Source organism: Saccopteryx bilineata, chromosome 1, assembly GCF_036850765.1.
Source record: "Saccopteryx bilineata isolate mSacBil1 chromosome 1, mSacBil1_pri_phased_curated, whole genome shotgun sequence".
NCBI lineage: Eukaryota > Metazoa > Chordata > Mammalia > Chiroptera > Emballonuridae > Saccopteryx > Saccopteryx bilineata.
This window is the reverse complement of record NC_089490.1, coordinates 95,405,971-95,428,679: the sequence shown is the minus strand read 5'-3', so window position 1 is coordinate 95,428,679 and position 22,709 is coordinate 95,405,971. Positions and strand designations below refer to the sequence as shown.

The 22,709-nt window shown below is 49.9% G+C and overlaps 2 protein-coding genes, 1 long non-coding RNA gene and 1 other non-coding gene across 4 annotated transcripts in view; 1 reads left to right on the top strand and 3 right to left on the bottom strand.

Moving 5' to 3' along the window:
* The window catches only part of CLSTN3 (calsyntenin 3), a 29,154-nt gene extending 16,738 nt beyond the window's left edge, over positions 1 to 12,416 (bottom strand). The window contains exons 1-10 of the mRNA XM_066261271.1: positions 12,006 to 12,416; positions 9,529 to 9,651; positions 8,871 to 9,066; positions 7,389 to 7,597; positions 7,018 to 7,167; positions 6,574 to 6,759; positions 4,682 to 4,963; positions 3,734 to 3,846; positions 848 to 1,010; positions 168 to 224 (exon numbers count right to left, since the gene is read on the bottom strand). Coding sequence (XP_066117368.1) covers positions 168 to 224; positions 848 to 1,010; positions 3,734 to 3,846; positions 4,682 to 4,963; positions 6,574 to 6,759; positions 7,018 to 7,167; positions 7,389 to 7,597; positions 8,871 to 9,066; positions 9,529 to 9,651; positions 12,006 to 12,069 — 1,543 coding nt within the window. The 5' untranslated portion in view covers positions 12,070 to 12,416. The remainder of the gene's footprint in view (positions 1 to 167; positions 225 to 847; positions 1,011 to 3,733; positions 3,847 to 4,681; positions 4,964 to 6,573; positions 6,760 to 7,017; positions 7,168 to 7,388; positions 7,598 to 8,870; positions 9,067 to 9,528; positions 9,652 to 12,005) is intronic.
* On the bottom strand, positions 1,246 to 1,349 carry LOC136321670 (U6 spliceosomal RNA). Its single transcript, XR_010728809.1, has one exon. It is a non-coding gene; the product is annotated as a U6 spliceosomal RNA (small nuclear RNA).
* A 1,069-nt stretch (positions 12,417 to 13,485) lies between the features above and the next one.
* On the bottom strand, positions 13,486 to 18,184 carry LOC136319974 (uncharacterized). The gene is made up of 3 exons (XR_010728248.1): positions 18,020 to 18,184; positions 14,475 to 14,530; positions 13,486 to 13,830 (listed from the first exon to the last, which is right to left on the bottom strand). It is a non-coding gene; the product is annotated as an uncharacterized lncRNA (long non-coding RNA).
* Positions 14,549 to 19,160, top strand: RBP5 (retinol binding protein 5). Its single transcript, XM_066253117.1, has 4 exons — positions 14,549 to 14,882; positions 15,170 to 15,348; positions 17,624 to 17,725; positions 18,194 to 19,160. The coding sequence occupies exons 1-4, from the start codon at positions 14,810 to 14,812 to the stop codon at positions 18,245 to 18,247; spliced, it is 408 nt and encodes a 135-aa protein (XP_066109214.1). The 5' UTR covers positions 14,549 to 14,809; the 3' UTR covers positions 18,248 to 19,160.
* The last annotated feature ends 3,549 nt before the right edge of the window (positions 19,161 to 22,709 follow it).

The window sequence follows — 22,709 nt, the reverse complement described above, 5'->3', positions numbered from 1 at the left end:
AACTCTCCAAGGAAACCCTGCCTTGCTATAGTTCTGGAGGCTCTGCCCCCTAGTGGCATGAGAAGCAGTAAGTTCCGAGGCTGGGCAGGATTTGGTGTGAAAAAGGGAGCCAGAGCCGAAAGTTAAAGTGAAAACTCTCTGGTCACCAGTTCTTACACACAGAGTACCTTGTGTGGCGTCTGTACTGTTGTCTCCTCCCTTTTCTTTCTCCTTGTTCTTCTCTTCTGGAGGAAAAAAAATAAAGTGGCAGTGAGCTCAAGGTTGTGAGGACAGACTGAACGGAGAGGAAGAAGAGGTCTTCCCTGCTCTGACCTGCCCTTGCAGGACTTGCAATAGCTCAGGTGAGTCCCAACCCTTCTTTTGTTATGTCTCAATCTCTCAGGCCTTGGTATGACAAACTCCCAAATATGCTGCTGAGGAAACACAAGGACTCTGGACAGACAGACACACACACACACTTACACAGACACACTCCCAGACGGGAAAAAAATGAAAGAAATAGCTTAAAAGTTGGAAGACCAATGACTCTGAAGGGCTGATAGCTTCCAACAACAGACAGGGCTGCGGAAACCATCATCGCTGTGATGGAACGAAGTGGAAACCAGCTGAAGTGACAGAAAGATTCTGGGAATGCCTAAGAAAACAATTCCTCTAAGTCAGAGGCGATGCCCAGTTGACTAGGGAGGTGTAGGGGCTGCGGTCTCCTGGGGGGCCTCCTTCTGAGTTACCCTGCCAACTGCAAGGATGCGCAGGAACGTGCAGTCAGGCTGCCCTTGCTCCTTCACCAATCCTGTGCCACTGCAGGCTCCAACCTTCAGTGCCTTTGCTGAGAAGCTCAGGGACTTACCAGTCCAGCAAGCCCCAATCATGAGAGCAGGTTCCCTTCGGGGCGGGTGGATGAGACCATTGTCATGGATGAGGGCAGGGTCAAAGGAGATGCCATCAGCATAGAGTGTGACTGTGGGGAACTCGAGGTTCAAAGCATAGTGGTGCCACTCATCATCACAGACCTGGGGGAGTAAGATGGGGCAAGAATCCCTCAGTGACTGCCTCTTCAAGGAACTAGCATGAGGCATGGCTCCCCTTCTCCTAGGAATCAAGGGACAGTCCGTTATATTTCCCATTCTATATCAGGGCTTACTAGTGAATTGTTGCCTGCCTAGCTCAAGGAATAAGATCCTTGCAAAAATTCTATCAGGCAACCAACCTAATACCTAAATTCCACTCTTTGGGTAAATTTTGTTTTTTGATATGGAATACTTCACAAATTTGCATTATCATCCTTGCTTAGGGACTATGCTAATATTCTCTGTATTTTTCCAATTTTAGCAAATGTGCTGCCAAAGCAAGGACAGGTAAATCTTTTTTTCTTTTTTTTTTTACAGAGACAGAGCGAGAGTCAGAGAGAGGGATAGATAGGGACAGACAGGAACAGAGAGAGATGAGAAACATCAATCATTAGTTTTTTGTTGTGGCACCTTAGTTGTTCATTGATTGCTTTCTCATATGTGCCTTGACTGGGGGGGGTTACAGCAGACTGAGTAAACCCTTGCTCGAGCCAGTGACCTTGGGTCCAAGCTGGTGAGCTCTGCTCAAACCAGATGAACCTGCGCTCAAGCTGGCGATCTTGGGGTCTTGAACCTGGGTCCTCCGCATCCCAGTCGGACGCTCTATCCACTGTGCCACCGCCTGGTCAGGCGAGCACAAGTAAATCTTTACAGCTATTCATATTTCTAAGAGGAGTAACACACTATTTTGTGAATCAATTTTTCGCAAAATCATTTATACTTGGAACATGCAGAGTTCTTTCCCACCTCAGGGCCTTTGCATCTGCTTTCCCCTCTACCAAGAATACCCTCTCCTCACAGCCATTTCCCATCCTACAGGACTAAGCTTACGTTTCATCTCAGTCAGCCTTCCCCGAACATCCAACGCAAGGTGAGCTGCCCAATCTCTGCTGTCCCTCATTCTCTATGCCAGTCTCTTCCTTGTCCTTTCAGAGCATTTATCCTCTTTTTTTATGTCTGCTTACTTTCTAAACATCTATCTCCACTAAGATGTTAGCTTAATGAGGGCAAAGATTTTGTTCCAGCTCATACTCCCTTGGCTCCCAGAACCTAGAAGAATGACAGGGACTTAATTGATACCTAATAAGTATTTGTTGAATAAATAGGGCTAAGTAAAGGGAAAGTAGAAAGGTAATGTTACCAATATTACCAGCATGGGGGAAGATCAAGAAGTAGCAAATGGCAGCCTATCTCTTTAAAAGAGTAACAGAAAAAAACAGCAGCTTTTGTAGACAGCCCTCAATTATCCAGTTTGTGGATTTTCAAGGCCTTTGTTTCCCTTTCTCTCTCTTCTGCTTCCTGCCTTTTTCCAGCCATTTGCTTAATCGGCCACTCCACCAGGGCTTGTGAGAAAAATAGGAGATGGGAACCCATTAGTCCCCACTAGTCCCTGTGGTTAGCTTGAAGAATGCAGCTGTTGGCTCAAGAGCAGATTTTACTCTTTTTTTTGGTCCAGTTTTATTTACCCCTCCATCATGGATAACAGCGATGAGAATTATTAAGTATAGAGTCCTTCTCAGTCCACAGTCATGCATGGAATAAAGTTCGGTCAACCATATATACAATGGTAACTCCATAAGACTAATGGAGGTGAAAAACTCCTGTCACCTAGCGACTTTGTAGCTATCCTAACGTCATAGTGTGATGTATTACTCACATGTTTGTGGTGATGTCAGTGTAATCAAACCCACTACACCAACAGATGTATATCAGTATAGCACATACAATTACATACGGTACATAACACTTGATAATAAATGACTATGTTACTGGTTTATGTATATACTATACTATACTTTTTTATCATTATTTTAAAGTATACTCTTTCTACTTATAAAGAAAGTTTGCTGTAAAACAGTATGAACTGTTACCCCAGCAGCAGCCTCAACCTCTCCTGTTCACTGTGTGTCTTGACTGTATCATTCTCTCATGTGTTTGGTTTACCCTCGCGTGGTTTTGCACAGTAACATACTGTACAGGCTCGTAGCCTAGGAGCAATGGGCAATCCCATACAGCCTAGGTGTGTACTAGGCTTTGCCATCTAGGGTTCTCTAAGTGCTCTCTGATGTTTGCACAACAATAAAATTGCTTAACAATGCATTTCTCAGAATGTATCCCTGTCATTAAGTGAGGATGACTGTATAAAGGTCTGTTACATCACTTAATCCTACAACAACCTGGGAATATAGAATTCTTATTAGTCCCATTTAATAGCTAAATAAATTGAAGTTTAGACATATTAACCAAATTTTCATGCCTGGTAAGTTCCCCTGACAAGACTCAGACCCAGTCTGTATACCTCAGAATTAGTTATTTTACCATTACAACATGCTAACTGCTTGAGAGTCAGAGATATGTACTGTGAAGGCTCTAGATCAGAAAGAGATGAAATAAAACAAGGGGAGGGGGAAAGATGGTTGGTTGCATTTGATGCTAATAGTAATTTGTTTCCTATTTCCTTTTAATCCAGGAGTGCTTTCTGTAGGAGACAAACTTTGGAAATACAGAACAAGACAAACTTTGGAAATATGGGGACATAGTGGTCAGGAATAGAAAGTAGAGAATAAAAGATGGGGCACAGGGCCAAAAAATGCCCACCCCTGCCCTAGGACCCTCCTTCCCTGCAAGTAAGCTCTACCCACCCACCTTTCTGGCCCCAGCCTCACCTGCTCCAGCTTCCAGAGGAACTTGACCGGGCGGGCACTCTCAAGCAGAGGCCAGTAGAGGAAGGCAATTCTGCAGCCATGAACCGTCAGGGCGTAGTGGGAGAAGCCGTCCTCTGAAGAGAAAAGATGGGGATGGAGGTCATACACAGGGCCTGGGGCAAGAACAGGGTCAAAGCACCAGGAGGGAGAGGACGCTGGGTTCTCTTTATCTTCTCATGCATTCTCTCCTGCATTCACCAGTCTTCTCCTCCCAACACATATACACATACTTACACACTCACATGCACACACTCCATATCAGGTGATAACTAGAGCTTCTTGGGCACTCTGATTGGCTGAGAGGGGACATGCGCCAGCCTGCCCCCCCCCCCTCACACACACACACACCAGATCATTACTAGTCCTTTGATTAATACAAACATCACTGGTGACAATCCTTTTCAAGTCAAGAGAAATGACCTCACAGAAGTGGCAGAAATGAAAGAACAGGTCAAGCCAAGCCTCTCCTACCCCTCTCCCAGAAGGACATGTCACTGCTGTTGAGGGAAGAGGCATACTTATTGATGGAGCCAACTAGCCCTTATAAGAGGAAAATGGGGTGAGGGTAGAAGAGAAAGAATGGTGCACCCCACAACCCAGGCTTTTCCATCACAATGAAAGGGCCTTAATAGGAGAAGACTCACGGGACAGTCTACTGGTGCAAGGGGACTGGGCAACAGCAAGGGAGAAGGGCAGGGAGCAGTCCCACTGCACTCGGAGAGTAGGAGGACCTCAGCTTGTCATATCGGCAGTAAATCGCACTCTCAGAAAGTATCATACCTAGCACTGCCATCTTACAAGTGAAGAGAGAGGAAGCGACCCATTCACAGTTACAGGCTGGACAGTGACAGAGCCAGGACAAGAAGCCAGTTTCCCCACTCTCAGACCAGCACCCTGAAGAAGGCTCACCGTTCTGGACAGTGTTACACACGATTGTTTCCTCTTCCTTCTTGCCCTTGTTGGGAGTTACACCATGCTTCATCCAGAAGGACAGGGTAAAGTGGTCACTGAGGCTGTCCTGGGGCCCAGAGCCCAGCCCAGCTGGGCCACCCACAGGCACCTGCACAGCTTGGGTGCCATTGAACCAGTAGATGAGGCTACTGTCCTGGCTGTAATGCACTGAGAGTCCCGCCGTCCAGTTGGCATTGGGGCCGGGCATGGGCAACAGGTCCACCTCCCCAGTGGCAGCACCTGCAGGAGCCCCAGAACACACACATGTCAGAGCTGAGCAGCAGCAAATAGGGAAATGAGACGTAGGCAGGGACCGAGAGACTGATTGCCGTGAACCAGCGAGGCTAGTAATTCCAGGTCCTGAGTGGAAACAGTGCTGAATTAAGAAAATAGACCTAAAGAAAGAAAGGATGGGCTCAGGAGGTCTCTTTGCAATGCAAGAGATAGCCTGCAAAAAGCAAGCCTCGGCCCTGGCCGGTTGGCTCAGCGGTAGAGCGTCGGCCTAGCGTGCGGAGGACCCGGGTTCGATTCCCAGCCAGGGCACACAGGAGAAGCACCCATTTGCTTCTCCACCCCTCCGCCGTGCTTTCCTCTCTGTCTCTCTCTTCCCCTCCCACAGCCGAGGCTCCATTGGAGCAAAGATGGCCCGGGCGCTGGGGATGGCTCTGTGGCCTCTGCCCCAGGTGCTAGAGTGGCTCTGGTCGCAACATGGCGACGCCCAGGATGGGCAGAGCATCGCCCCCTGGTGGGCAGAGCTTCGCCCCTGGTGGGCGTGCCGGGTGGATCCCGGTCGGGCGCATGTGGGAGTCTGTCTGACTGTCTCTCCCCGTTTCCAGCTTCAGAAAAATGAAAAAATGAAAAAAAAAAAGCAAGCCTCCACCCCCTACCTGCTTTATTTATAGGGCAAAGTGAGGCCATTAGCAAATCAAAGATCTCACTAAAACAGAGTCACATTTCCAAGGCATCCCAAGAATTCTACCAAGTGCAGAAAACCCCCACCATACATAACATCTTAACTTCACAAAACAAAGGATAAAAAAAACCTGCCTCCAGTCTTTCCTAGGGACACAGGGGATAGGACTAATATAAACAATCGGGCACCATAGCTAACATGAAAGTGTGGGAAAAAATAGCCTTTAGCAACTTCACAGAACAAGTGAGGTGGGGATTTGGGCAGACTGTCAGCTTACTGCCAGTTCCCGACACCTCTGTCCCCCCAAAATCTAAACTGCAAAGACTCTGTTGGCTTTCGGTCCCCAACAACGGATGAGAAAAAATCTCCTACAGTTCATCTTGCCACCTCTTCCAGCTTTTCAACAAAAAGAAAGGATGGACCTATCTTTGGGAACTACCTCTCCAATTAACTTATTCTCCACCTGTTTGTCTCTCCCTATCATTGTTCCACAATGTATCTGGTGACTGTCTTGTGCTACAACCATGCATCTTAGCCATAACATATTTATTTGCTGTTAGGGTCACAACCCCTAACTACATGCCACAACCCCTATGCATATGTATACCTGTGGATGGGTATTAAAAGAAACAAGGCGCCTGACCTGTGGTGGCGCAGTGGATAAAGCGTCGACCTGGAAATGCTGAGGTCGCCAGTTTGAAACCCTGGGCTTGCCTGGTCAAGGCACATATGGGAGTTGATGCTTCCAGCTCCTCCCCCCTGTCTCTCTCTCCTCTCTCTCTGTCTCTCTCTCTCTCTCCTCTCTAAAATGAATAAATAAAATAAAATAAAAATTTAAAAAAAAATAAAAATAAAAAGAAACAAGGCAGATTCTTGTGAAAGAGGCAGAGAAGGGTCATGTAGAGCTTGCGGGGGACGGGGGGGGGTATGCACCCACCACAGAGTTTCCGCAGTGCCCGTTCAGAGTAGTTGTCTCGGTCGCAGCCCTTGGCCACATGGCTGGTCTGCAGCTCTATGGTGGCCTGAATGTTCCAGAGAGGTTCATCACAGGTCTCCAGGCGGATACCAGGGAACAAAGCCAAGCTCCCGGCACCTGGTGCATATTCAATCCTTTTGTTCCAGCCTGTGTGGGCGAGAGGAAGAGGGCAGTGCAGAGATAGTGAGGAAGGCAGCCCCCTATTCATCCATCCTGTTCTTGCCATTCCACTGACAATCTCGGGCTCTTACTAAAATGGCCATCCAGGGTAAAGAGCGATAAGCCTGCACCCAAATATCCCTCCCCTGACTCCTAGCCTAGCCCCTATGACTGTCAAAAGCAACAAAAAAGAGAGATGAAGGTGAAAGGTAATTCAAAGATGAGTCACAGAGCAGGGCCCCTCACCTTGCCAGCTGGGTTTGCAGGTGGGCTTCACCTGGATCTCCACCTGGGCGTCATCTGCTGCCCGCTTCTTCCCGCAGTCATAAGCAGTCACTGTAAACTTGTAGAGCTTCTCACCACTGTACTGCAGCTTCTCAGTGTTCTCAATGTTCCCTGGGGTGGGGGCAGGGGAAGACAGAAGGGTCAGGAGCACTAGAAAAAGCCTTGGGAGACAAGGGGGTGGGAATGAGCTAGTTGGGAAGCAGGAATCTAGAATGAAGGTATCTGGGAAGGAGGGTGTAGCCTGAAAATTTGAAGGGCAGAGAAGTGAACAGCTCAGCCCTGGGGTGTCCCGAGGGATGTGTGTGCACAAGGTGGGCAGGAGCTGGACTCACCATCATTGTCGATGAGAAAGGGGATGTTGGGTGTGAGGATCTCGTAGTAGCAGATCTGGCTGTACTGGGGGGAGCAGTCGCCATCAATGGCTTCCACCCGCAGGATGCGGTCATACAGCTTGCCCTCAGTCACTGCAGCTCGATACAGCCGCTCCACAAACACGGGGGCAAACTCATTCACATCATTGACCCGCACGTGCACTGTCGCCCTGCACAGGCCAGAGCGGAAGGAGAAGAGAGAACAAGTCAGGCAACCTCGTACTAGAGACCCAAGAGAGGCACGCACAGGAATCCAGACAGGAAATCGGAGCAGGAGGGAGGTAGTCTGACCCTGAGCCTGGGCACCGCTCCCAGACACCAGGCACCTCAAGGGAAGTATGCTAAGGAAAGGCTATCTGCTGTGAAGGGTAGGGACAACCCCAGGTGACATCAACGTGATTTTGATGGCTTCTGTACAGAATGCTATAGATTGGGGCTACCAAAATGAGGGGTAAGAAAGGATTTCATGTCCAGCAGGTCATTCCTTCACAACAGTCGGATCCAATGGAATAATCAAGGAAGATGTGAAGTAAAAGTAAAGTTAAAAACCAACCATGGGAAAGGAAGCAGTATTTGTACAAATGCCATTAGTCATCTTGCATGAGCAGTACACAGATGAGCAGTGCCTTTTGTCAACACATTTACAATACGCATGTCGGCTGTAGCCTCTCTGTGCCCAGGCCCCCAGTGGGGCCGGCAAAGCGAGGGCTAAGCCCTTTGTGCTGAGCCCTGTCCCTAGCCAAGATCCAGGCACCCACACCCAGGGCCCGGAGGCAAAGGTCCTATCCCCAAATGGGAGATTGAGTCACAAAGAGCAGTTTATTTCTAGTGCCTCTCAGCAGCCCAGGAATCCTGACTACCCATCTTTGTCCATTCTCAAATGAGAAGTTGGGACCATTCAGAGGAGTCCCAGCTCCCAGTCCCGTTCATGCTGTAGCCACCTCCTGCCCACCCTCACCCAGAGCACTGTGCATGTGGTAATGGTGTGAGTGTGGTACACACTGCCAAGGACCGGTGGGGCAGTAGGAAAGAATCTGGGTGTGTGCTGAGTGTGCTCCTCCCCTTCCTCCTTGTTCTCCTCATCCTCATTGCTCCCACGCACCGAGCCCCTTACCATCAGTCAGGCACTGCGGAGCATGCTTTTTATACAAACCATCCCCTTTCATCTTCACAGAAACCTAAAGAAGCGGGTGTTATTATCCCCTTCTTACAGGTAAGGAAAGGCAGATCCAGAAGGCTGAGCATGCTGCTCAATGCCATCAGAGGCCGAGCCAGGATGAGATCCCACTGAGTTCTACTATGTATTTCTGTCTCCTGCCCCTAAACCCTATAAACAGAGAGGGCAGGAGTGGATATTCAATGACTGCACAGATAAAGGATGATGGAGGGCTTGAAAGGAGGGAGGAGACCTTGCAGCAGGGGAAGGGACAGGGGCTTCCTCACTTGTGGGACTTCTTGGTATTGGCTCCATCGGGGCCCTCGCCGCAGTCATAGGCTTGGATGGTGAAGGTATGCTCCTTCTGAGCCTCACAGTCCACTGGCTCCTTGGCCCGTATCAGCCCTTCTCCTGTGGCCTTGTCCAGGATCACAGCCTCAAAGGGTACCCCAGACCCATGGATCCGGAAGCCACAGATCTCACCTGGATGAAGGGGGAGGGGAGGCTGAGGCTCCTGTCCCACCTGCAGCACCTCCGTCCAGCCTCCCTGCCTCGGCTTCCCACATCACCTCTCCTGCCAAACCCTGTCCCTTCTTTGTACATGGGAAAGCAATAATCGTCAAGCATACAGCTCCAACGCCAGTTTTCCTGAGCAACAACCTCTCAGGGGCACCAGGTCTGAGATCTGGCAAAATCTTGATGTATTTAACCCCTGCCTGCCGTGTCCTTCTCTCCCGCTGCTTTCTCAAACACCAGCTTCAGTGCAGCCCTTTCAGCTCCTTGAGTGTACTTCATCTTCCACTTTCCAAGGCCTCTTCTCACTTCCTTATTGCTCTCCCTCCCAGGACCTCCCCTCTCCTCCCCTGCCCTCTCCTCCCCTGCCCTCTGCCCTCCCAATCACTTTTCTCTGTCCTACCTGCCTGGCCATCCACCAACTCCAATTACCTGCATAGCGCAAGGGGGCATCCTTGTCCAAGGCGAAGAGTGGTGGGTTCAGCAGTACCGTGTTGTCATTCTCCATGACGATGCCCTGGTATTCCGCCTCGATCCATGGTTTGTGCTTGTTGGCTGATCCCCCCCAAGGAGAGGAAAGGAAGAACCTGTGAGCTGGCCCTCCACTCCCACACAACTGTCCTTGACTCAGACAAACTCACACTCCATATCACTACCCTTTCCAAACCCTGCAGAAGCACCTGCAGGCAGAAAAAAAATGAGGACAAGAAATCAGCTATTAAAGAAGTGAGAGGGTCTAAGGGAGGTCACAGCCTTCTCCTATGGCAGGATAGAAAGTTTCCATGCCAACAGCCTGCCCCAGAGAGAGGGGTCCCGTTTCTCCCCTGGGAAACATGGCCAGAAGGTGGAGAATTTTCTTCAGGGGTTTCAAGTGCTGAGGTATAAACACTGGGGGTCCAGGGAACAGTAGTGGGTCATCAGGAGACCCTGGGAAAAGATGGGACAGATGAAGGGCAGAGTTGAGATTAGGAAAAGAAGATCTAAAAGGTTCCTGAGATATTGTTTATCCTCCCCAGCACCGCCATTCCATTTCACCTGATCCCTCCCCTCTGCACTCCTCCAGCCAAGCCCCAACTAAGGCCATTCTCCCAGAGTGGAGGGAGGAGGAAAAACAAGAGAAAATATATAGGACAGAGGGAGGGAGACAGTGAGGGGCAGTGATAGAACAGAGGAATCAATGCCAAATAACTGGACCCAGCAGAGCCGACATCCTAAGGGATTATCGAGCTGGCCTAGAAACATAACAAATCTCCTCCCTGCTTCTCACCCCCACAGCCAAGAGAACACACTTAGATCTAACGCATTTCTATGTCCCTCCATCAAGGCCACCAAACCCCACACTCCCTGAACCCCACTTTTTATATATAGACTCATGACTTGTCTCAATTCTTGCTTACCCCACCCTACTTTTCTTCAACCACCAAGCAGTTCCGGGTGGATATGGGACTCACTCAGCCTCTAAATATCCCCATCTCCTACCAGACTTAGCTCAACGGTGCCTCCTGTCTGGACCAATCTCCCTCCAGCCTGGTAAGAGGCTAGAGGGAAGGAACAGCATTTTCCCCTCCCTTTCTACATCACCTTCCAACCAACCTCCACTGCCTGCTCTATCTAATCCTATCATGCCAACCCCCAGGCTCCCAACGCACATTCATGATGGCCCTTCAGCGGGGACATGGCAGAGGAAGACATCATCTAAAAGGATGTCACCAAAGGAAACTTGTCCCCATATGACATGATGAGCAAGAAATTCTGATTTTCATTTTTTTTCCCCAAAAAACCCTCTGGCATGTGAAAGCCTGTCCCTTTCTTGCTGATGACCACCATCACCCCCTTCTCTAGTGGCAGAGGCTAAAGCCACAAGATGGTGCTCAGAAGGCAGCACAGGAAGCAGCAGGAGGCTAAAAAGCCAGGCTGAGGTCAGAGACTGAGGATGGTGGGCCGCACACAGCAAGGCCAGAGCGGGACATCCTCTCCACGGCTCCCCCCTCACCCGGCTCCTCTCCTCTTTGCGTCCAACTCTTCTCACTCACTGCCAGGCTCCCTGTCTTTTCCTCCCCTGACTCTCCCCTCCTACTCTTCTTATCTGTTCTTCCTCGTTTCCCTTTCATGCCTCTCTCTCATTTTTTGCCTCCACTTTTACCCTTTTCCAATCCCTTCTCGTCCCCCTCCCACACCTCCTCTCCCTTTTCCATCTCAGCTTTCCTTCTCACCACTCATTTAGCTCCCCCTACACTCCCACTTCTGCCCTTTCTTGCCTTTCTCCACCTACCTGAGCCCTCTACCGGGTACCCCACCTCCTCCCTTCCTCCTTCTCTCTTGGTTCCTCTGTTGCCCTCAGCCAGCTGAATTTATCTGCTGTCTGCCAGAGAGGGCAGCTCTGGTAACCCACAGCCCAGCTGCATGCAGGCATAAGGGTATGGACGCAGAGGAACATGCCAAAACATACGTGCTCCGAATTGCTGAACTGTGAGGAACAGTTTCTCCCCAAGATGGGATGGAGATGAACCAGATGGATCTGCTGCACACCCTTAGTGCAGACACACCCCAGTGAACGTGGAGAACCACCCAGAAATATATATATCGTCCCTCAGGGCAAGTCCTGAGACCTGAGTTATCTCCAACAGGAGAAACTGGGAGGTGGAGACAGAAACCCCAGGATGGGAATAAGGACCAAATGGGAGCAAAAGAAGCACATGGGTAGAGATGGACCAGACAGGAGGATGCGGCAAGGAGGGTGCAAAGGAAGGGAGCAAGGGCATGTCTGAGGAAACGGATGGGAAGGGGGATGGTGGGAAGAACGACACCTGTCTTGTGCCAGGGAGCCTCAATGGCTCCTGCCCACCCCTAGCCCACATCGTCCTGATTGATGCCCTTCTTTTAGCACCCTCACCTCCCACCTCACTCACCTTTGTTACAGGAGCTGGAGGGAAGTAGGGAGGCCAGCAAGAAGGGCAGCAGCAAGAGGGTCATGGTATGGTGTGGTGTGGGGCAGGGCAGGGCCAGGCGTTCGCTCTCCCCTGGGAGCTTCAAGCCCGCTTATTGCACCTTGGGGAAGGGATGCAGGGGATCTCTAAGGAGGGGCGGGAAGAGAGCGGGCAGCAGGGCAAAGAGAGAAGGGAGCCTGCCGCCCACACTAGTTCATGGAGCAGACCTGGGCAGACCTCAACCTGGGTGGTTGAAGTGGGGGATTTGCAGTGGCTTCCCGTTCGTTCTCCAACCCGGCGTCCTCGCTCTCTCTCTCTCTCTCCCTCTCTCTCTTCTCTCCCTCTCTCTCTCTCTTTCCCTCTCTCTCTCACTCTCTCTCTCTCATTCCCACCCCATCCCCTCTACTGCAGGATGACGTAAGCACAGCCAGACGAAGATTGATGGGGCCGCTGGCCAATCGATTGACTGGGAGGGCCAGGTGCTGCAGGGGCGGGAGGGAACCAATGGGACTAGGGAGCTGGGGCGGGAGAACGCGTTAGGGCTTTTTCCCTGGATTGCAATTTGCGGGAGCAAAGGAACTGCGGGGGCTGAGGAGGAAGCTGGGGAGCAGTAATGGGGGTGGGAAATAGACAGACTTGGGGAGAATTGAGAAGCTGAAAGCTCGGGGGTGGGGAAGGGAGACGTCAACGGAACCCTGAAGGAAGCGAGAAGCAGTATCCACACCACCCCACCCCCCAACTCTGCATTAACCACTTTACACAGCCCATTCCATCAGCAAGTCCCTGCTGCGTGCCCCCTGGGAACCGTGAAGTAAAACCCACAACCTGAACCCGAGAGATCCTAACATTTCTCTTCCCAGCCCAGTTCTCTCTAAGAAAACCATGGGACGGTTAGCAGGGCGACGGAAAGGGCCCTGGGACTGGAGGAAAAGTGAGATATTTGTGCCACGAGAGCGCGCGCGCGCGCACACACACCTGACGTGGTAGTTCACTACCAGATGGAATTTTTCCCAGTGCCTACCCTCCCTATCTCACTATCCCCTAATTTCCCACCTTAAACCATGATAACTCAGCCCAGTTGATTCTTTTCTCTTTTTTTTATAAATAAATTTTTATTTTAATGGAGTGACATCAATAAATCAGGGTACATATATTCAAAGAAAACATTTCCAGGTTATCTTGTCATTTAGTTCTGTTGCATACCCATCACCCAAAGAGAGATCGTCTTCCGTCACCCTCTATCCAGTTTTCTTTGTACCCCTCCCCCTCCCCTCCCCCTCCCCTCCCCTCCCCCTCCCCTCCCCTCCCCTCCCCCTCCCCTCCCCTCCCCCTCCCCTCCCCTCCCCCTCCCCTCCCCTCCCCCTCCCCCCTCCCCCTTCCCCTCCCCCACTTACCTCCCCCCTTCCCTCCCCCCCAACCACCACACTCCTGTCATGTCTCTTAGTCTCTCAGTCCAGTTGATTCTTTTTTTTTATTATTTTTTTTTATTTTTACAGAGGCAGAGATAGACAGGGACAGACAGACAGGAATGGAGAGAGATGAGAAGCATCAATCATTAGTTTTTCGTTGCGACTTCTTAGTTGTTCATCGATTGCTTTCTCATATGTGCCTTGACTGCGGGCCTTCAGCAGACCGAGGAACCCCTCGCTGGAGCCAGCAACCTTGGGTCCAAGCTGGTGAGCTTTTTGCTCAAGCCAGATGAGCCCGCGCACAAGCTGGCGACCTCAGGGTCTCGAACCTGGGACCTTCCACATCCCAGTCCAACGCTCTATCCACTGCGCCACCACCTGGTCAGGTCCAGTTGATTCTGAAGCCAGAGAAGTTAGTCGCTTTGAGAGGTGGGGGAAGGTGGGGGAGGGGCACAAATTAATTCAGGCACACCTACCCCCACCATGGGAATACTGGTAAGCATGGGCTGTCCAAAGGCTGGGGACTGGGGGCTGTTGGTATCATCAGTGACTCCAGAGGGAGAAGGAAACCCCTGGGTCCCAAGCCACAGTGTCAAATTCTCCAAAATAGCTAGCCAAACTCCTCCCTCGCCTTCCACACTGTACTTTGTACTCATGGCCTCATCAGGCTGTGGACAGCCCCCTCTGTGCTTAGGAAGAGCAGTGTCTCCCCCTTCCTTCCTAATGGCCTTTAGGACAAAGTGTCCAGACTGCAGCTCTATGACGCTGTCTGGAGGAGTTGGGGGGCCAGCACTATAGGATTTTCTTCACTTTGGCTGTCAGCCAGCTGGCTGTCCCGCTTTCCCCACCTGTCCCCTCATACTTCTCAGGATCCCTGACTCAGTCCCAAGAGCTCAGGCTGTTGTTAGACCTCATCCCTTAGTGAGCCTGGAAGGGCCCCCTCCACACAGCAAGACCAGCGCCCTCCCCGAGTGGCAGAACCCCTGCAGGGCTCTGGCACAGTTGCCCAGCCTGCCAGAGGTAGGCTAGAAGTCACACTGACCTTTGGAACGGCTCAAGTCTTGGATGACTGACAGCCCCAGATCCTGCTCCAGGTTCCTTCCTCAGGAAAAGCCATGGTCAAGCACAACTTTGCCCAGTCCCTGCCCCTCCCTCCAACAGCAGACACCACCCCAAACTCATCATGAGGGGAGGAAGTCTGATAGGAGCTTTTATTGCAACGGGGCCCTATTAAGCACAGACTTAGACAAGCCTTCCTCTGTGTGTGGAGACCTGCCTGAGGTCTCTCTGCCCCCCTGCCGGACAACACCCCTCCCTCCTCAGCCTGTCTCCTATATTCTCCTGAAATCTTGATCTCCATCTTGGCCAGCCTGGACAATGCCTCCCAACCTCACCGGCTACTACCGCTTTGTCTCTCAGAAGAACATGGAGGACTACCTGCAAGCCTTAAGTAACGGCCTCACCCCTCCTAGACCCCTTTCACTCCCGTTACCTCTCTCCTTTCCTGCCTCTTCTTCCCATTGAAAAGGGGAAATGCTGGGGTTGGACCTTGGGGAAAGACTCAGGAGCTGGCACCTATCTTGGGATCCATCTCTAGCCAGGGCATTGCTAGGAGGCAGTAAATCCACAGTCCAGACCCAACTGAGGGAAAGCTCACAGCCCCACGATGCTGCTGCAGGACAGGGAACCTCTGGCTGTCTGGCTGGGAGGACCCCAGCTAAGACATAACTCCCACAGATATCAACATGGCTCTGCGGAAAATAGCACTGCTGCTCAAGCCAGACAAGCAGATCGACCATCAGGGCAACCGTATGACAGTGAAGACCCTCAGCACCTTCCGCAACTATGTTACAGAATTCGAGGTGGGAGTTGAGTTTGAAGAGGACCTAAGGATGGTGGACGGACGAACGTGCCAGGTACCTTTCCTCGGGCTTGGGGGAGGGGACACGGATTAGCAGGTAGGGTAACGACTCAGGACAAAGCGAAGGGGACCTCACCCAGCCAGAACCAGGGAAAATGACCATCACAGCAGGCTCTGTAGCCACACAAGCTCCTGGTGCTCCCCACCCCTACTCTCTCCCTGGTGGGCTCTTATCACCAGCCAGAAGGACAAAAAGAGCAGGTTGCCCTCAGGCCAACGAGCAAACATTTGCTTACCCTGGAATCTAGCCTTGACCCTATTGGTCACCACAGTCTTTTTTCCCTTAACCTCTATAGCTCCACTTTCCTACATTTTTTGCTGCTTCTTACATTCCTTTTGGTCTCCTTTGCAGACCCTAGTTCCCCTAATAATCTCTTGAACTGGGTTTTCCTCAGTGTTTTGTTCTTGACTTACTCTCTCATTTGTATACCATGCGTGGGCCCAATCATCTACCCCAGGCTTTCAGCTACCATCTGTAGGCCGCCCTTGACTGAATGCTCCAGCCAGAGCTGCCTCCTGAGCTCCATCATAAAGTTTGTAACTTCCTGAAAATGTTTACACCTGCATGTCCCAACGTCAAACCCAAAGTCATTAGCTTCCTACCCCAACCTATTCCTGCTTTTGTATTTACTGTCTCTGTTAATGGCAATAACTAGCAGGACCAGAGACCTGGAAGTAACAGTCAGTATCTCATGTTCCCTTACATCTGGACTCCCACACACACATGCAGCACACACACATACACACACTCATACACACAGAAGCACAAATGTGTCCATCACATCTAATTGCTCAAGAAGTCTTTATAATTTTTCTGCACTGCCCCATATAGTAGCTACTAGCCAAGTAGTAAAATACACACTGGATTTTTAAGCCAATACAAAAAAAGAATGTGAAACATATCAGAAATGTTTATATTGATTACATGCTAAAATTATAATATTTTAGATAAGTTAGGTAAAATAAAATATATTATTAAAATTAATTTTACCTGTTGCTTTTTACTTTTCTAATATAGCTACTAGAACTCTTTCAATTATGTATGTGGCTTGCATTTAAGACCCATTATATTTCTACTGAACATTGCTGTCCCACATGGCTCTCATCTGTTCCTTCCTAGTCTTCTCACTCTCACCATCTTAATTCAGGCCCTCATTTCTCACCCGGTGCCCAAAATAAGCCCTCAGTCTTAACCCTTCTCTAAACCACTCTGTATACTGTAACCACAAGGATCTGTCTATCATGTCACTCCCTTACTTAAACCCTTCATGACAATCTACTCCACTCCAGATAAGGTCCATATGCTTCACACAGCACACCATAGGCCTTCTCACATACACTCTAGGTCGGAGCCCCTCAGAACTGCTTGCCCTCTTTCTTACCTCTGTGCCTTTACTTTCCTTGCTAGAAATTTTTCACTAGCTGCCACTTAATTAACTCCTCACTTCCTTGAAAATTCACCTCTTCCCTCTTCATTCCCATCCTCAACAGTCTTGCCTGGTATTTTATACTGCTCACAAAAATTAGGGGATATTTCAAAATGAATACAAAGCGATAAAAAAATAAGCATTTGATTTTTTTTTATTAAACAAGAACATCAGAAAAGCAAATAACAAGTCAAAGAAAGTTGTTCAATTATGCAAGCGAGATGCAAAACCAACTTTTATTTCATTGGTGAAAATGCACTATACAAAAGGCTGAACGTAATGGAGTATGCACGTTCCCTGATCCCTCAATTTTTGTGAGCAGTATAGATACCTATTTACTGCTCTGTCTGAATAGGATTCTGAGCTCCTTGTTTAATAGGGTCTGTTCTATATGGACAGACTCAATAAATGTTGATTGGAATGCCCAGGCCCACCTAGCTCTGACTCAGGGGGCTTGAGCCTTCAAGGACAGTTCAGCTATCCTTGAAATTGAGAAAGAGAAGGAAAGAGATTCCCTGGTGGGAATCTCTTTTCTTCCCCAAAGGCCCCTCCAGGTCGACCACAAGTATCCATGGACAAAGTCTCTGTTTTTCATCACCCACTTCCCAACTTCACCTTAGTTATCCTGCTTCATCTCTGCCCTGCCCCACTCACTGTAGACAAACTGTGGACCCTCCTCAGTGGCCTTTAGGAGTGGGAGACAGGAGTTCTAAATCAGAGCAACCTTCTCACTCAGAATGAAGAGGGTAGAGCAAGATAGTATCTGCTGAAGAGAAAGGGTGCAGCCCAGCCAGAGTGAGAGGAAGCGGCCCTCAGTCTTCTTTATTCCTGCCTTGCCCATAGACCATAGTAACCTGGGAAGAGGAGCAGCTGGTCTGTGTGCAGAAAGGGGAGGTGCCTAACCGAGGTTGGAGGCACTGGCTGGAAGGAGAGAAGCTGTACCTGGTAAGCTGGGTGAGGTCCGGGGCAGGGGACCCAAATGAGCATGTTTGGGAGAGGGGCCTTCAGCTAGGATTCATCCCTTTGCCCAAATCTGATTAGTCTACTGCTCCACCCCCTAGCCCTTCTCCAAAGAAGCCAACCAAGGAAGGGAAACAACTAGAAGCCAACTAGGAAGAGTAGAGAGAGGAAAAAACAGAGTGGCCAAGATGGGCCCTGGCCACAAGTCAAAAGAATGTCCATAAGTCATTAACTAGAGAGATGGAGACTTCGCCAACTCACATTCCCTGACCCAGCTACCTTCCTTCCTCTGGGGTGAAAAGTTGAAGGTCTGGAACAATAATACAATTCTTCATACATCAGATGCTCTAGTTGATGTATCCTGAAGGATTAGATAGAGGTCAAGGACCTTGGGAAAGAAGCTTTAGCTGGCAAGAACTTTCTTTCTCCTCGTCGTTCCTACTCTCTCCCCAGGAACTGACTGCAAGGGACGCAGTGTGCGAGCAGATCTTCAGGAAGGTCAAGTAGCCAGAAAGGAGCTGAGGGCCCCTCCAGACGGCACCAGTGCCCAGACTCCTCTTGCTTGTGTCCGTTCAAGCCCAGACTGTCCCAGATCATCAGTCCATTTCACAAGACACTTACCCTCAGAATCCCTCCTCATCCCTCCCAATGTTAATCTATAACTTGCAGCCCCCAAGGCCAAAGTCCTTTCTTTCTCACACTCCACTGCCCAATAGTGACCTCATATCCAGTTTAAGATCTGGCCTCCTAGATGAAAGAAACAGACAAAGAGGAAAGGGCTCTTGAGAATAACCAATCTCAACTCTCTTTAGTTCATTCAGCCTCTTATTTTCCATCTAAGAAAGAACTAAACTTTGAGCCTTTGGGGGTTAGTAAAACTCTATCCTGGCTGAGTTTTGGAATACTTTGCTGAGGTTCAAGAATTTAAACAGAAGCTACTGATAGAGTCTGTTTGTCCATTTCCTTGTCCTTATTTTGAAGAAAGCATCAATGCTCAAGAGAACCAGGCCCAAGGCATGGCCCCACCCACACAGAATTCAGTTCACCAACATCTGACTGCAACTTGGCTATCTTATAGTTACATTCTACATATCAGGGGAGAAAGAGGTGACTGGGTAAGACCTTTGTACAGTACTGGGGAAGCTGAGAAGTTTCTAAATAGTGATCTGGCCTCTATCTCTACTTTGAAAAGGACAGACAGCAAGAATTCCAGAAAAGACTGAAAAGGGAAGCAGTAGAAGATACAAGGCCAAGGGCTGGAAAGATGAGGATCTTGGAGCTCTGAAGGCAAAAATAGGGAAAAGACCAACAGGCCTGGTTATAGAGACCCTCTGCTTAAAGTTCAGCAAGACTGGGGACACAGGATAAGGGGGAGAGCGCAGAACAGCAAGGCCCCTCCCTTAGGGTCCTAAAATCACTGCTGTGGAAAACAGCCCAGAAAGATACTATTCAGGGTCAGGGCCAGCTCTAACCTCTGGCTCCTCCCTACCACCAGTGGCTTTCATTCTTTCAGAATAAAAGTACGTGAGGCAAGAGTCAGAGAGAAGGGGACTCAGTGTGGGGTGGGGACAGAGCCTGATAGGGCGGGGAGGGGCGATTGTTGGAAAGTCCCTGGCCTGTGCTCACTAAATGAACACTTCTGCCCTCTCTTCTCGCAAAGGCTAGGCCCCCTACACATTCAGGACAGTCACTGAGACACCAACCAAGAAGGACTAGGCTTGCAACATTGACCTTACCTCACTTCCTGGAATGCATTTGGAAAAAGAGCAAGAGAAGAACTCAGAGTGGAACTGAATAACTTATTCCCTGCCCAGCATCTCTGTAGAGGACCCCAGCAAAGTGGGGAGTCCTCTACAGACAATCTGCCCAGCAGAGGTTCTGAGGGTTGCTGGGCTCTGCCTTGTCCCTTTCCAAGGTGGAGAGAGTCAAAGATGATGCTTCATGTATATTCACTCATTGCCTAAGTCACCAGGTCAATTCAGGTCCCAGCCAGTCTGAGTCCTCAGTGCATGGCCAAGCCTCTCCCCACTGTTCTCTGTTCTCTTCTTGTCAGTTCAGCACCCCTTACTGGAGTCTAGCCGGAGGGCCTGACCCAGAAGCTTAGAGGCCTCCATGGTGACTGGCAGGCCCAAGTGAAAGCAGCTTCATTCTCCCCAAATTCCTGTGACATGAGCATCCACGCTGCAGGTCCACATTCTCCACTCGATTCCACTCGGTCAGGAACCGGAGGCTTGAAGACCTCCAAAGGAATACAAGCAACTAGAGGAGGACTGCACAGCTCTGAGACATCTACAAGGGGCTGGGCACTAGGCGGGAGGGTGTGGGGAAGAATGATGTGTCCTGGACCTACTGAGACTATGAAGAGCTCCAGCTGCTGTTTCCCCCTTGGGCAGCAGGGGGCGCATCTCACTGCAATGGGAGCCAAAAATCCACCACATTGTCTTCCCTCCTCCTCCACTTTCTTGGCTATTCCATTCTCCATTAGACACATACACTCACTCACACACACGAAATCCTAACCTGCGTACTCACCCTGACAACACTTCTACCCTCATTCAAATCAGACTGCTCCATTCATCCTCAGATGAATCACCAGGAGCACAACATGTAAGTAAAGAAAAGACAGGAGAGGAGGCAACAACCGCAGATGGATGGGTGGACCCCAAAATCAGTCTCACCCCAGCCCTTTCAGGGAAACCAAAGTTGTGGATCTCAGGACTGAATCTAATTTTTTTTAACCAGTCTTAGATCTCAGAGAAATGATCAGGAATCCAAGATGTTTATTTCCATGTGAAATGGAATAACTGCACCCCTCTAAACCAGCCCCATGCCAGACCCCTATCCCGTTTCCACTCCACTTGGCCAAGATAGCACCATATGTTACCAAAAACCTTCTAACCTGAACACCAGATGATCTGTTAGGTCAATCCAGATATCTCAGTCAGAAGAAACTGGCCAACAGTGGACAGGAGGACAGTAGCAGGTATGTGTCCTCTGAAGCCAAGGACCACATACTGCCCAAGGACTTGAGCTCCACATTCTAGGAAGGGGCCCAAGAGGAGGCAGGAGCAGCAAAGTCTGGCTGTGTACCTCTCCCCATCTGTCCCCCTCTCCCCTCAGCTCATGTGCCCAGGGAGCTCAGATGGAAGTAGGAAATCCCTCAACACTAAAACACAAAGGCTATCTCAGCCAGAAGCCTGATCCTGGGGGCCCCTTTGAAACCACTGCAAGTCCTAGGACCCCCAAGGAAGAGCACAGACTTGACCTATTGGCCACTTTCCTCCACCTAAATGTTATCTCCTAAGAAGCAAGAACCCTATATGATCTAGGCTTAAATATCCAAAGATCAGTAAGAGGCCAGCAATCCCTGATATAGTTGAGGGTGAAGATGAGGATAGAGGCTTCCCCTTGCTATGGCCTCATTCTCCTCTTCCTGCCTTTCCACAGGCTCCTCTGGAATTCACTCCTACCCAGCCTAGGGAACACCCCCAATACCTACATCCAGCTCTCTGGAACATCTCTTCCAACTTCCCCCCACCATAACCCTCTCAATTATGACAGCACTCATGCCATCAGGGCCCCCAAACACTGACCTGGAGCCAACCCAAAACATGATTATGGACAGGTGAGGATGGGAGAGACCTTGCAGGTAAAGTGGGAAGTGACAGGATGAGGGGGCCTAGTGGACAAATGAATGGGCTCTGAGCAGGTCTCTGATTTAGCCAACCTGGGTTTGCATGGAAGGCAGAAAGAAAGAACAAAGACAGTAGGCAAGGCCCTGTGGCTAGAGGTACAAGCAATGGCCCTGCCTGGCCAGGGGCCAAAACCAGCACCCACCGGGCTTTCCTCCTCCTATCTTAAATCTCAGTCCACAGAATGGCTCTGGGCTGGCTCTGTGCACCCCTGTGCTCCACACTGAATACCAACCCTCACCAGGGGCCATTTTGATCCCAGGGCTGTGAGATGCAGCTGACCTTCCACACTCACCCTTCCAGCAAGAACAAGAGGACCTCTGTCCTCTCAAGGACTTCCGAGCCCACCATCTATCTGGGAGTGAGCTTCTTGCCTCCCCCTACCCACCCAGCTCTCAAGCCTTACTGCCCCTTAATCCCACTTTTGTTCTGGCCACTAGGAAGAGGGGGAGCCCTAGGACTGTCCATTCTGTCCTCAGTGAGTAATGCCCAAGTTGAAGGTCACCAGCATAGCCGAGTTCATGGATAAACCACTTGCCTCAGAGGCTGTAGATGAACCTAAAATAACACCCAGAATTAGAAGGGAGTATTACATAGTGGTCAGGTGAGCAGGCTCTCTTGTCAAACTGCCACCTCTTACTAACAATGTGAGACTATACAAGCCACTAACTTAGAGTAAATAAGTCACATCTGTTGGTCATGAAGAGCAATACCAAGGGCACTTCCTTCCTTCTAAGAATTTTGTGACGATTCCATGTAAAATCACTCAGCATGGTACCTAGAATAGAGTAAATCCTGGCGAGGCTTAGCTATTATTACTTTTATTAGCTCTTACCTCTTAACTTGATGAATGAGATTCCCTTAACTAGAAGCAAAGCCTTGTATCCTACAGTTAAGAATAAGGCATCACTGTCTGACCAGGTGGTGGTGCAGTGGATAGAGCATCGAACTGGGATGCAGAGGACCCAGGTTCGAGACCCCAAGGTGAGTAATGGGGGCTCGGGCTTGAGCGCGGGCTCATCTGGTTTGAGCAAAAGCTCACCAGCTTGGACCCAAGGTCGCTGGCTCAAGCAAGGGATTACTCAGTCTGCTGAAGGCCTATGGTCAAGGCACATATGAGAAAGCAATCAATGAACAACTAAGGTGTTGCAACGCGCAATGAAAAACTAATGATTGATGCTTCTCATCTCTCCGTTCCTGTCTGCCTGTCCCTGTCTATCCCTCTCTCTGACTCTCTCTCTACAAAAAAAAAAAAAAAAAGAATAAGGCATCACTCC

Excerpts from the sequence above, each read along its gene's own strand:
- RBP5 (XM_066253117.1), top strand. The coding sequence starts at position 14,810 with ATGCCTCCCAACCTCACCGGCTACTACCGCTTTGTCTCTCAGAAGAAC. Across the intron at positions 14,883-15,169 it reads GGACTACCTGCAAGCCTTAA|ATATCAACATGGCTCTGCGG; the intron begins GTAACGGCCTCA and ends TAACTCCCACAG. Across the intron at positions 17,726-18,193 it reads AAGGAGAGAAGCTGTACCTG|GAACTGACTGCAAGGGACGC; the intron begins GTAAGCTGGGTG and ends CTCTCTCCCCAG.